At 33.8% G+C, this 15,382-nt stretch overlaps 1 protein-coding gene and 1 long non-coding RNA gene across 2 annotated transcripts; both read left to right on the plus strand.

Moving 5' to 3' along the window:
* Positions 1 to 227: 227 nt before the first annotated feature.
* On the plus strand, positions 228 to 1,971 carry LOC107865966 (transcription factor PRE3). The gene is made up of 2 exons (XM_016712148.2): positions 228 to 455; positions 1,375 to 1,971. Exons 1-2 carry the CDS (start codon positions 342 to 344, stop codon positions 1,534 to 1,536), a joined length of 276 nt encoding a protein of 91 aa, XP_016567634.1. The 5' UTR covers positions 228 to 341; the 3' UTR covers positions 1,537 to 1,971.
* Positions 1,972 to 9,848: 7,877 nt separating this feature from the next.
* Positions 9,849 to 14,691, plus strand: LOC124897176. The gene is made up of 2 exons (XR_007053849.1): positions 9,849 to 10,765; positions 14,042 to 14,691. It is a non-coding gene; the product is annotated as an uncharacterized LOC124897176 (long non-coding RNA).
* Positions 14,692 to 15,382: the final 691 nt, after the last annotated feature.

Consider the following 15,382-nt stretch of genomic DNA (forward strand, 5'->3'; position numbering starts at 1 on the left):
ATTTTAGTTAGTTGATAGTTTGTCCTAATTAAGGCGAACATAATTGGGTCAAGTTATCCAAACAGAACCAATCTAATTACATTAATTTATGTTTAGGTAGCTGCTACTGTTTTTTTCTTTTAGAGGAATATATGGGACCTCCTAGCTAGGCTACTGTTTTTTTTGTTTTGTCTATACATATAGCTTGTGTCCAAAACTCTTTAACATACATGGCCTTATAAAGCAAAGCAGATCTCTTCTTCTTCAACTTATCACTTGGCTTATCCTTATCATAGTAGAAAGAAGGAAGACAAGTGGAGAGGGAGTTCATATATAGCAAATATAATAAAGTTTTATTAGTCATGTCTAGCAGGAGAAGATCAAATAATTCAAGATTCACTCAAGATGAGATTAATGATCTTGTCTTGAAATTGCAATCTCTCTTGCCAAATTCCTCTTCAAGGTGCACCTCCAGGGTACGTACGTCCAATATAATATATGATGCTATTTTATTTTCTATTATTTTTTGCATTTTCATTTCTCCTGACTATATATATATATAGACGGATCCAGAATTTGAAGTTTGTGGACTTCTTCACCGAATTCTAGATAATATCCGATAATGAATATTTAGTAAATGTTTTAATACATACACAAAGTTTGAACAAAAGCTACTGAATTCGTAAACCCGTCTGCGAGGATCTGCCTTTGGTGGCCTCTGTTGCCATCATAATAGTAGACATTATATATTGTGTAGCTAGGATCGATGTCATTACTTTTTCTTACGACACGTTAATTTTGTGAAGTAAGCCATTAATTGAAATGTGATTATTAATTAATTAAGTCACTAAGAATAATGTACGAAGATATGGTGATTAATGTGCAAAAGCATTTTACGAAATACTACGTTGGAAGGCTGTTGGGTTGTCCTACACTTGTTAAGGAAAAGATTGTTGTCTCATAAGATGACCTTAGATAATTCTCATTTCAAGAAGCTAGTTTTTGAGATTGAGCTAAATCTAACTGTTCATTTTATTCACATGGTATAATTAAGAATTAAATCCTTCTTATTCTAAGCTTATTCAATGTCGAGTCCCACGTGTCATACTCTTTGCTCTCCAGATGTCTAGCTTTATGCATGCGAAAAAGGAGGATTACAATATTATACGGAGTCTTACATTGAATAAGAGAATAGCTAGGTTGTTTGTCTCCTAATATGGCCTTAATTAAACAATTTTACTACATGACTAAATCTTTAATCATTACTACCAAGTAGTGTCTCATGATTTAATCATTATGTAGTAGTTAGTTAGTACACTTACTTAATTATAAACCAGGAATGTTTTTTTCTTCTCCTTAATTAATTAACTTTTGATAACGTATTAATTAATACAGGCATCATCATCATCAAAGATACTGGAAGAGACGTGTAATTACATCAGAAAGCTGCACAGTGAAGTGGATGATCTCAGTGAGAAGCTCTCCCAAGTTCTGGATTCTGCGGACACCAATACTGTTGATCTTGTAGACACTTTATTAACTCTTCTTCAACAGTAAAGATTAAATAAAAAGAAACAGAAAAACCCCATGGATCTAGGCATCTCTGAGTGGTTGTTAAGTCTTTTTAATTAATATAGATTATTTTATTTCTACTTAATTCGTGCTAAACTAGGTTGCATTCTACCTAGAGTTTTATATAATAATGTCTCAGTTACTATAGTATCTTATTATATATGTCTTGTATAATTAATACGTAGATAATACAGTACAAGTACATTATGTTTTATTGGTGTATTTGGCTTGTGTCGGTAATTCTAATGTGAAAGCATCTGATAGTTTGGTCCCACTGAGGAACTTTGGAAAAAAATTGGATTTTATGGTGATGATCCAATGATTGGACATGAAGAGCCAAGGACCCATGATAAAGGGGAAAGGACTAGCCAAGGGTCAAGGTGTTACTCCAAGAGAGACACATGATTAGAAATTATAAATGGAAAGGGTCAAAAATATCTCTGAATTATTTAAAATGGATAAAAAATATCTTTCTTTATTTTTTGGCTCATAAATACCTTTTTGTTTATTTTTTGGGCTTAAAAATATCCCTCCATTAATTTTTTGACTCAAAAATGCCCCTCCGTTAATTTTTTACCTCAAAAATACTCTTCTCACTAACGGAATACAACCAACACACCACGTAGATAAAAAAAAAAGTCACTTAATCAGTCCACGTCAGCATACACATGAAAAATCACTCCATTTAATCCACCTAAAAATCAACCCATTTTATTTTATTTAAAAATTCAATCCGAACCAAGAGGCAAAATTCAATTCTTTAATTTGTTTCCTCATATCATCCCTTTCACCGCCTTATATTTTATTATTTTACATTTTCAAAGCTACGAGACTCACTAGAGAAATTCTTGACCTCATCAACTTGTGTTTGTCCTACATTGCCACTAAACTTTCACTCTTCAAATTTCAATTTCGTCTCTGAATTATCATTCCTCTCATTACAATCGGGTTCCTCATTGGACAAATTTAGATAGGATATCCAGTAGCAATCTGAGCTCTTGAAAATCGGGTCAACTATTTGAGGATCCAATTGTTTAGGATCGACCCTATTAAAATCCGATTCTTTCGGATCAACAATTTAAGGACCTAATTGTTTCCTCATCTTTCGCCTTGATCAATCCAAAATATTTGATCCCATCACATGAAAAATAAGCAATCAAATTCTTCAATATTTTTCCTCTTGGGCCGGATTTTTTTCCAATATAAGTGGGTCTTTAAATAAGAAAAATGGGTTGATGGTTAGATAGATTAAATGGAGCGATTTTTTATTTCTGTATGTTGACATTGACTGATCAAGTGACTTTTTTTATTCGCGTGGCATATCTGGTGGCATTCCGTTAGAGAGAAGGGTATTTTTGTGCCTAAACCATAATGAAGGGGTATTTTGGAGTCAAAAGATCAAACATAAGGGTATTTTTTAGCCAAAAAAAATATGAAGAATATTTTTGATCCATTTCAAATAGGTTCAGGGGTATTTTTGACCTCTTTCCGAATTATAAATTCTAAGTAAAATTTAAAAGACCTTTTTGCCACTAAACTTATCTTCAGTTAAAAGATGTGGCAAATGAATGAAATTTTTTCACTCTTCATCGAATTTCAGGTTTGAATTTTACAAATAAAAATAATTTCTACTAGAAAACAATTTTTTTAAATGAGTCTACTCATCGTGAATCTAGTTAATTAAGTTGTGGTATATAATGTGGTTATAAAAGAAGTGTAATTAACTTTTCTCGTTCTATACTTTGGTCGTTCGAAGTTCAGCAACAAATTAAAGGGAACTAAAATATAAGATAAACATGACGGTGACGAAGTTGAAATGTTACATAGCTGCACCCTCTTATAATAACTTTCACCCCAACCCAAAGAAATAGACAAATTAGAAGGGAAAAATGGGAATCATATTCTTACCAGCTTAGAACTAATCTTTTGGGAACAAAAGATCGAAGGGGAGTAACTGGTGTAATGTAATGGTGTGAGGTTTTTAAGAGGTGTGAATGAGAAATGAACAGACATCAAAGGAAAGGGTGAATGTTAAAAATACTTGAATGATTGTGATCTTTTCGATGGGTTGTAACTTTTTCGATAAATTATGACTTTTCAGATAAGTTGTGATTTTTTCAAGCACCTCTTCATTGACTATAAATTGGGAGGACTAACTTCATTTTTTAATTAATCAAAAGTTTTTGAACTTCATCGGCATATTTTCTTACAAACAAATATTGAATCTTTCTGTGATTCGTTGCTGAATTTAAATTCGACGAAGTTATTAACGTTTGAGGTACCGCTATACACAAATAATAGGTATTATCCTGGAAGGAAGTAATCCATAATCTTGAGTATAGTGATGGGATTAAATTCGTTAAGGACGCACAAAAAATTGTAGACTCTAATATTTAATAAATTCAATACTTTTTTTATTTTTTCAGTTTTTTTACTTTTCTAATTTATTATTATTAAGTATGGAACACAGGTAGATAACAAGCGTAACAGCTAAAAAGGGGTCTAACAAACGATTTTATTAGGATCAGCCTACTAGTTTGCCTACAATACCAAATATGGAGAATTCAGTCTGATAATTAGTGATCAGCAAAGAATTATTTATTGCTTTATCATAAAATGGCAAATACTCTTGGGGCCTATCGTAACATGTGGAAAGGACTGACCAGTGAAGATTTTGACCACAAAAAAGTGAAAACAGAATAAATCTAAATCTAATTGGTCTACACATGCTCTTTCTGTCTGTTTGTCTGGTAAATAGTAGCACAAGTGAGATACTTTTAGCTCATTTGGTGCGATGTATAAGAATAATATAAAATATAGTGTGTTAATAATATTTGTATAAATAATGCTTATATTAGCTATATTTGTATTAGTTATATTTGTATTTTTCTTATGTAGTATTTGATTTGATGTATTAAAAATATCATGAATTAAATAATTTCTAAAAAAAATAAAATTATAAAAATATCCTTCATATATTTGGAAAGGATGTGAAATTTCTTTTGAGGGATAATAATGTCTTTAATTTTGTTAATGCATGTATTGGATTCATTGCATTGCTAATATCATGAATTTTGAGGTATTAGTAATACATAACTCAATACACAATAGAGTGTATAACTAATGCATTACTATACATAGGGTGCAAAAGTATCCAAACAAGGTATTAACAATACACATTAAAACTAATGGACCGATACACTCTACCAAACGACCCCTTAGTATAGTAGCACTAAAAAAGTTTTATATGTCTTCAATTCAATTTATACTTAATCATGATAAATTACACTAATTTAGTGTAAATACCAAGAGTAGCACTGTCCTAACCAAAGCAACTACCCTTTTCTTTTTGGTAAAAGGATATGGGTTGATCATTTTAAAAAAAAAAATGGCCACAATTTGAAAAAGTGGACAACTGTAGTCAGTCGGCTATTTTTAATTCCCTTTTTTAGTCATTTGGTCCAATTGGGCATATGCAGTCTCTATACTCAATTGATACACTTTTATATCAAATTGATATACTTTTATATTATATTGATATAGTTTTTAAAAAAGAAAAAGAAAATTCTATGTAAGCACAGGCAGTTCCTATACCCAATAAACTCTTTTATACTACATTAATACGCTTTTATACTACATTGATACCGCATTGATACACTTTTATACTAGATTGATACACTTTTATACCACGTTGATACAATATATATACCATATAAATACACCTTTTATAGAGAAAATTTGTGCAAGCATGTTCAGTAATTTGTTATCTGTGAATTTGTTAATTTCACCTAAAATTTTGTGAAAATTTGTGCAAGCATATACAAAATTTATTAAACCCTGTACCCTCACTGTCCAAACATTCCTTAATTTTTTTTCCTCTACAATTCACAAATACAAAACTACACTCATTAGAGCTCCGGCAAAACCTGAACGGAGAAGAAGAAGAAGGATAAACAATAAACAATAAAAATGAGTATAGTAGATAAGATGCAAAACTTCCTCATTTTTTAGACATTGGTATTAGCTCTTCATTGAGCTCAACCTATCAAGAAGGTAAATCTAAGGTGAAATTAACATCTAAAATCGAGTAGCTTCAATAAAGTGGGAGAGGTTTAACACTTATCTTGGTTTCAGGAGGATAGATTTGTAGGCCGAGGAGTTCAAGAAGTTTTTACTTGATTTGATTTCATGCTCGAGATGAAATCAATCAAAACTCATATGGACCTTATAGATTTTGTGCTCAGTTGAAACGAAGTGAATATGTGTCTTGTTCCAGGTCATGTTTAGATCTACACCATGAGTTGATGGAGGAGATTGAATTAAAGATGATGGTGATGAAGAGTTTTTCGAGTAGCTTCTATATTTTAATTCCTGTTGAAATGAAAAAAAGCAGGGAGAAGAAGATGAAATGATACAAGAAAGTGACTATTTAGTGGGTATTTAATTATTAATATTATTTTTGTGATATTATTTTAATTTTAAATGTCATTTTTGTTCTTTTCCCTTTTTTTTTTCCTTTTCAAAACCCTTACTAAACTCCACGGTGTGATGTTTGCAACAATCAATAATCGATCCATATCGAATGGCACCACTTGCCAAATTCCTGTGAAGCTGTCCAAATTGGATGGTCCAACATAAATTCTACAAGTCCGGCCAGAAGGTAAAACTTTTAGAGCAAGGACTTTAAACCTCAATATTTTTTACGTTTATTTTTTCATTCAGTGTTTAATATTTATATTAAAATTAATTTAAATTCTGCCACACAAGGTCGATTGAAGAAAAAAGTTCTTTCTAGCAAGAGTTTTTTATTTTTAATTTAGAAATTTAAACTCATGACTTCTAGTTAAGGATATTGATTTTATTTTTTTCCATCAGATTTCAAGCATCGCAACAAGTATACTGAAAAATCAAAATTTAATTTTTAATATCAAGTTATCAACATGTTAAATCAGATTCTATTATTTAAGGCTAAGATCAATAATGTCTTAAATTAATTTATAAGAAGATTATTAACAACTTAATTATATCACACCCCCCCAACCCCCGGTTAAAAGTTGGCTTTAGGCCAGCGATCTTGTTGAGCCACCCATTCACAATCTCTACTGAACAAGTCAAAATCTTGGAAGCCATACCAGTGATTGAATGACTTATACGACTACTGAAGATGGCTACCATTCTCATAAATGGAGATTTATTCTTAGCAATAGTTGTCGTTGTAAGGAGTGTTTTGTGAAAGTCAGTCTAACAACGAAGAGAACTTGTTCCTAAGAAGCTACTACTTTAGTTCTCGAGTTGCTCAGTTGATTTATACAACTATTTAGTTAATCAGGCAACATATTTCTTCATTAGCAGCATTCACAAGTACTCCTTTATTCTTAATAAAAAATTTCTAGTTCGAGAAATGAAATCACCTTTGATAGAGATTATTCTATTCTCAAAATGGGACCTCCCACAAATCCATATAAGTCGGACCCTAAAACAGATACTAGACACCGAGTTAGAAATAAAAAATAACACATATGGTAAATAGTTACATTTCCCTGTGTTTGGTATAAAAGATCTTTACAATGTCTATATATAAATTTTAAGCAATTTTGAGGCGAAATTTCACCATCTCTCTCTCATTTTATACTAGGATATTTGATTGGATATGGAGTTTTAAATGAAAAATTAAATGTAAGTATTAGTTATAGTAAAAGAAAATCTTGCATCAAAACAGTTGGATGCATTTCAAAGTTACAAGAATAAATTGGTGTTTCGCCCACCTTACCTTATTAAGGAGAGCTTTAGCAAGAGAAATTCACGAATTGAAAGAAATAGCGTGTGATTTTCAGTTTGGGGCGAGTAGTAGGATCATTGTTAGCCTATATGTGCCAAGCCAAGTCAGAATTAATAGAAGATATAAAGGCAAAACAAAATCAAGATCCATGGTTGTGCAAAATTAGAGATGAAAGTGTTGACAACAAGAATAAAGATTTTGTCATGGATTCTCATTTGTGTACCAGATGAAGATGGGTTGAGATCACAAACCTTACTAAAAGAAGCACATGTTAATCGATTGTACCAGGACCTGCGTCAGTTGTATTGGTGGGAGGGTATGAAGAAAGATGATGAGAATCATGTTAATCGATATTTGACTTGCCAACAAGTAAAGGTTGAGCATCAAAAACGCGTAGGATTAATGTAAGAACTTAGGATACCAGAATGGAAGTGGGAACAAATCACCGTGGATCAGTGGCAGAGCGAGGATTTTCACTAAGAGGGTTCAAAAATAACATGCGAACAAATCGAAGGGGATTTAATATCTACTATATACATATAAAAAATAACTTTAACCATCTATAAATAGTATAATTTTTCACCAAAGGGGTTCAGAACCCCGTCGCCATATGGTAGCTCCGCCCCTAACGTGGACTTCATAACTGGATTACCACAGATTCTTACAAACTGTTAGGATGGTGGTTTCCCATGGTATGGTTAGTAGCAATACCATGTTTGTTTTGATTGTTTCTCAAAATATATGGTATGATATGGTTTAATTCCATGATTAAGGTACCATGAAAACCCTCAATTTTTTGAACCATCAATTTGGTGGTATCCCATGGTTACCTAATTTATTTTTTCAATTATGCCCTTACTAAATCTTTTATAATCCTATTTTACCCTTCTTCCAATTTTGTTGCTTCTTCATGTTAGAACCTCTTCGACAACCTTGAACTTCAATTTCTGTATCTAATATGAACTTCATCGCTAACGATGGTTACAGTTTAGCTACGTACCAATGAATGTTTCTGTTGAATCTTTCTCATCTCTGTTATGAATGTAAGTGTGCAATCATGGTTCAAATGTCTCCACAATTTTCCTGTTGAACGGTATCTGCCTGAGAATGACAGGGCTTGATGATTGGTTTTGGTAGGCTTTCTTTGTCAATTGCTTAATGTTCATCTTTGTAACTGCATTCTTCATGAAGTCTACGTAACAATTTATTGATATTTACTTTTATGATGCAAGTTGAGATTCTATATAAAGCCACTCTTTATCGATTACTGCTATGCTCATCGATCTATTGTTTGTTCTCTTTGTGTTCTTAACTCTGTTGGCCTGATGGGCATCTTAAAAATCGATTATGATAAATTTAATTTATTAGCAATTATTGATAAAGCTAATATTGATAATATTTAAGGATATTTTAGTGAACTTATCAGTTACTATACAGTGTCGTACCATCAAACCAAATAATAGAACTGTTATTAAATAGAAGTGAACGATACAATCTATCCAAACATTGTATTATACTATACTGCACTGTACCGTACCATAACATATCATACAGTACCGTACATTATGAAACCATGCATGTCAAACCACCATCCAAACACACTGTTAAGGGTCATGATTCTATATGGATAGTTGTAGATCAATTGACGAAGTCAGCACACTCCCTACTGGTCAAAACAACCTATAATGGTGTAGCTATGCCTAAATTTATATGGATGAAATTGTCAGGCTTCATGGAGTTGTAGTTTCTATTACATCAGAGAGGGGATCTGAATTTATCTCGCATGTTTGGAAACCATTCCAAGGAGTGTTGGAAACACGGGTGAACTTAAGTACTGCATTTTACCCATAAATTGACGGGCAGTCAGAGCGAAGCATACAAACATTGGAAGATGTGTTGAGATCTTGTATCCTCGATTTTAGTGGTAGCTAGGACAAATACCTACCTTTGACGGAGTTTGCTTACAATAACAGCTTCTAAGCAAGCATATACGAAAGGCGGTGTTGATATGATTTGAGATTGGTGAAACAAGGGTACGTATTGGAGACCGTGTCTTCTTACTAGTATCACTAATGAAAGGCGTCTTGAGAATTGTCAAGAAGAAAAAATTAAATCTGAGGTACATTGGGTCGTATGAGATACTCGATAGAATTGGTGTCGTTGCTTATCATTTCGCACTTCCACCCGAGTTATCGTCTGTACATTTTAATATTTCATGTATCCATTGATGGAAAAATAAGAAGAAATGTTGTGAAAATTTGTTGTGTATATCTGATAATTATTTGTACAAGAATGTATAATACAAAACTAAAAGTAGGAACCAATCCTATGCATACATTTGTCCTATTTCTATTGGCTACCTAATAACAAACTATACAAAAATGTGCAAAGATAAATACTTGAACTTATCCTAAATACCCTAAGTGTGTGCTTTACATCGTGTGAATATGTGCACAAGTCATGGCATATAACAACTCCTATTTACAAAGGTAATAAATGAACGGTTGTGATTTAATCCATCATAATATAAATAGACGGTGATGATGAATAAGGATATAAGTGTCCAATTCTTCTTACAAAGTCCATATATCTCCTGTGTCATCTTCATTTCATTTTCATTCTTTGGATTTGATATCTTGCTCACCAACACCCCCCCTAAAGTTGGAGGGTGGTGAAGCAATTCCCAACTTGCCCAAAATGTAAGTCGGACCAGAAAGAGGCTTGGTGAACACATCGGCGATTTGGGATTCTGATGGAACATAGCTCAGAGAAATAAGTCCAACGAGGTATTGTTGACGCACGAAATGACAATCAACGTCAACGTGCTTAGTACGCTCGTGAAATACTGGGTTTTTGGCAATATGTACGGCAGCTTAGCTGTCGGAATGGAGAGGTACCAGCAATGAAGGTGGGACTGAGAAGTCATCGAGAAGTCGAACCATCCAAGTGATTTCAGCCACAATCCGACGCATTGAGTGATACTCAGCTTCAGCAGAGGATAGAGACACCCAAGATTGCTTTTTTGATTTCCATGAAACCGGAGATCCACCCAGAGTTATGAAGAACCCACTGATTGGGCAACGTGAATCAACACATCGTCCCTAATCAGAGTCACAAAATGCGATTAAATTGAAAGTAGAGGAAGAAGAAAGAAAAAGCCCTAAACTTGGATTGAGCAAAAGATAACAAAGACATCGGAAAACTGCTTTAAGATGGGGTTGTCGCAGTGCTTGCATAAACTGACTCAGATGTTGCAAAGCGAAAGAAAGGTTGGGTCGGGTATTTTTAAGAAAATTGAGTTTGCCTAAAAGCTGTCTATAAACCGTGGGATTTGATAAAAGAGTACAAGTATTGAGTTGAAGCTTAGAAGCTGGATCGAGGGGAGAAGAAACTGGTTTCAAATCGAGACAATCAAACTCGGACAACAAATCTAAGGTGAACCTTTTTTGACTTATAATGATACCTTGAGGTTGTCAGATAATTTCCATGCCTAAAAAATAATGAGCTTTTCCTAGACCTTTTATTTGAAATTCTGAATGAAGAAAAGATTTGAGTATATTAATTTCGATTGGGTCATCACCTGTTAATAGAATATCATCCACGTAAACTGCTAGGATAGATATACGACCTTCTGATTTCTTGAAGAAAAGGGAATAGTCATTTAGAGAATGGGAATAACCTTTGAAATTGAGGGTTGCAGTGAGTTTGGCATACCACTGCCTTGAAGCCTGATGAAGCCCGTATAGGGATTTCTTTAATTTGTATACATGAACAGGACTAAGAGGTTGCATACCATTCAGAAATTTCATGTATATACCTCTTCCTGCAAATCACCATGCAGGAAGGCATTATTCACATCTAATTGAGAAATTTTCAAATTTTCTTGACTGCCACTGTTAATAAACATCTGTGTAGTCATTTTTACAATAGCTGAATAAGTTTCAGTGAAATCTATGCCTTCTTTTTGTATGTCTCCTCTCTCGACTAATCTAGCTTTGAATCGTTAAACTGACCCATATTGATTATATTTGACTCTATAAACCCATTTTGAAGGCAAAACCTTCTTGCCTTTTGGTAACACCACAATATCCCAAGTCTTGTTGGCTCCAAGGCTTCAAATTCCTTGGCCATTGCCTCCTGCTAACCTGGGTGCATAGCGGCTTGGGAATATGTGGTTGGCTCGTGAATGTAGGAAGTGGAGTTTAAAAGAGATTGATTAGAAGAAGAAAGAGTTGAAAATGGTAAAATGTTAGGAGAAACTGGTGAAGCAAAACAACTAGGAGTAAGATCTGTTAAAATTACAGAATTGCAAACATAATCATCCAAATACTTAGGCACATGAGTCACCCTAGTTGATCTTCTAGGATATGTTTCAGAACTTCCCTTAGGCACAGGAGAAGGTGTAGGTTTAGGATGCATTGAATCCGAAGAACAATCAGATTGTCTAAGTAAATAAGAAGAAGAGGAAACGGGAGAGTGATATGAGGGAGAAGAAAAAGATTGTGGAGATGAAGGTGATATTGGATTACTATCTGATAAATCGGAAGGATCTGTAGGAGTGGAATGAGGAATAGGAAATATAGGAATCTGATTATTAGTAGAGGAAAAAGGAAAAACATTCTCATGAAAAATTATATCCCTAGAAATGAAAATTTTCATAGTCTCAAGATTAAGTAATTTGTATCCCTTTTTTCCAAAAGGATAACCTAAAAAGACACATTTGATTGATCTCGGATCTAGTTTTGATCTATGTAATGAAAGAGAAGACGCGTAGCACAAACATCCAAAGACCCTTAAATTTGAATAAGAAGGTCCATGTCCAAACAAAAGCTCATATGGAGTTTTTATTTTAAGAAGCTTGGAAGGGAATCTATTAATCAGAAAAATAGCCGTTAAGAGACATTCTCCCCAAAATTTGATAGGCAGATTAGATTGAAATAAAAGAGCCCTACAGGTTTCAAGCAAATGTCTGTATTTTCTCTCCACCACTCCATTTTGTTGAGGAGAGGAAACACAAGAAGTCTGGTGAATGATTCCCTGGGAAGCTAAAAATTGAGAAGTTTCATGAATGCTTCCTAATTCCAATACATTATCAGATCTAATAACTTTCACCTTTGTATTGAATTGTCTTTCGATCATAGCCAAAAAATATTTTAAAATAGTGAAAGCATTTGACTTTGTGCTCAGGAGAAAAGTCCATGTTCCTCTGCTATAATCATCTACTATGGTGATAAAGTACTTAAATCCATAGTGAGTGTATGACTTATAAGGAACCCAAGTGTCCACATGAATTAGATAAAAAACGTGTTTAGTAGAAATAGTACTGGATAGGAAAGATAACTTAGCTTGTCGGGCTTTGGCACCAATATCACAAGGAGGTATAATATAAGACATACGATTAGAAAAAGTGGCAGAAATATTTTTCATATTAGAAAATGGCATATGCCCCAATCTATTGTGCCAAGTGCTTACATTAATAGAAACAAAACCTGAGAACAAAGCTGAATCAAAAACTAGTGCTCCAGTAGCACTTTTATTACAGACAGAATGAGTAAATTTATTTCCTAAGCTAAAGGCGGCAACTCTAGATTTGATGAAGTTAGGATTGGTTGAGCTTAAGAGATAGAGACCTTTGCTGACTTTACCAAGAACCACTGGCCTCTTCATTGAAGGGGCCTGCAAAGTAGCACAAAAAATAGAGAAGATTAGGACAGAATTGAATTCGAGACATAACTTGTACACAGATAAGAGATTGTAATGAAAACTAGGTACAAACAGGATATTTTGAAAGGTAAAACCACGTAATACATTTACAGAACCTGATTGAAATACCAGAACCTTAAGAGAACTAGACAGGGTAACAAATATTGGCTTAGGAAGTATTTTGATATTAAATAATAGACTTAAATCAGATGTCATGTGTTCTGATGCACCTGAATCTAAAATCCAAGCAACTGAGTTTAAAGAAATACTATTATATGATTTTGAAGATAAGGATTTTGAAATACCTGCATAATTGGTAGTGGCATTGTCCTCAGTCACTTGATTAACCTGTGAACCAACTTTAACATGTTGAAGAAGCTGGTGTAAGCTGTGAAACTGATCTTGGGTCATTGGTTTGTCACCGTTGTGAACTGGTTGTCTGACTGTATCTTCTATGGGAAAAGCTACATTACTCTTTGGTCCATCAACAAATCTTTTTGACTTAGTAAATTTGAAATCGGTCGGAAACCAATTAACCTATAACAATTCTCTATTGTGTGATTTTGTTTCTTGCAATAGGTACAAAATTGAGATCCTTTGTTTCCCTCTGAAACTACTTTCTTTTATGAGTTGTGTTTTTTATTTCCATAGGACTGTTTACTGGCATAGAAAGTTGCTTGCCCCGGATGGTGTGAAACATGTACCTCTCTTTGTTTCTCATCTCTGATAAGCAAAGAGTAGGCATAGTTTACAGAAGGCAAAGGGGGAACGCATAAGTAAGTAACTCCTTGGTCCAGTATAGCTGTCATTCAGTCCCATAAGGAACTGAATGAGTCTCCCATCTTGTTGAGACTTGAAAAAATTTTCTTTTCCACCGCATGAGCAATCACAAATGCAATGTTGATAAACATTTAAGTTGTCCAGTTCATCCCAAAGACTTTTGAGCTTAGTGTAGTAAGCAACAATATCCAAACCACCTTGAGTTAATTCAGTAATTTGCTTTTGCAGTTGGAAAAGTTGAGATCTATTGCATTGGCCAAATCTCTCATCGAGTTCATTCCAGATATCCCTTGCAGTCTTAGAGTAAAGAACACTTTCAATTATCTCTTTAGATAGCGAGTTCAAGAGCCAAGAGATCACCATGTCATTGCACCTAGTCCAAGCCTTGAACGATTCTGAAGCAGAATTAGGTTGGACAATGGTGCCATCGATGAATCCTATTTTATTTTTAGCAGACAATGTGATGAGGATTCCCCTGCGCCAACCTCCATAACCTTTCCCATCAAAAATGGAGTTCACCAAGATCATGCCAGGGGAGTCAGAAGGATGAAGGTAAAAAGAATGCGTGGAATCAAAAGTTCCAGTGCTTGATCCAAATTGAACAGTAGGAGCGATGATAGGTGGATTTTTAGGAGAAAATTCTATGGTTTCTATCGTGGAATTCACCATGATTGAAGTATAGGAAAGTTGAACAAATATTGAAAGAAAAGAGAAAAGCAATGTTGAAGCAGATCGTAGCCTTAAATCTCTGCTACCATGATGGAAAAATAAGAAGAAATGTTGTGAAAATTTGTTGTGTACATCTGATAATTATCTGTACAAGAATTTATAATACAAAACTAAAAGTTGGAACCAATCCTATGCATACATTTGTCCTATTTCTATTGGCTACCTAATAACAAACTATACAAAAATGTGCAAAGATAAATACTTGAACTTATCCTAAATCCCCTAAGTGTGTGTGCTTTACATCGTGTGAATATGTGCAGAAGTCATGGCATATAACAACTCCTATTTACAAAGGTAATAAATGAACGGTTGTGATTTAATCCATCACAATATAAATGGACGGTGATGATTAATAAGGATATAAGTGTCTAATTCTTCTTACAAAGTCCATATATCTCCTGTGTCATCTTCATTTCATTTTCATTCTTTGAATTTGATATCTTGCTCACCAACATACTGTGGAAATACATATATACCGGACCCTTCACATGTGCTTAAAGCATCAAATATTCAGTTAGACAGAAATCTAACTTATGTCGAGGAACCAGTATACATTATGAAGAAACAAATAAGAAAGTTGTCTTCCAAAGAGATTGCGACATTGAAAAGAGCATTGAAAATCATTTTAATGAGAAGGCGGCATGAGAAGATGAGAAGCCATGCGAGTAAGGTGTCCTCACTTATTCATGTCCACGATTATAGATCCCTAAATTTTCAAAAGGGGGGAGAGATTGTTATGACTTAAAGATTTGGGCCTGACCCATTTAGAATGGACAATTAATTAATTAACCCAATCCACTAAGCTATTTCATCCTTAAGAGATATGAAAAATTAAACAAA

Source organism: Capsicum annuum, chromosome 3, assembly GCF_002878395.1.
Source record: "Capsicum annuum cultivar UCD-10X-F1 chromosome 3, UCD10Xv1.1, whole genome shotgun sequence".
NCBI lineage: Eukaryota > Viridiplantae > Streptophyta > Magnoliopsida > Solanales > Solanaceae > Capsicum > Capsicum annuum.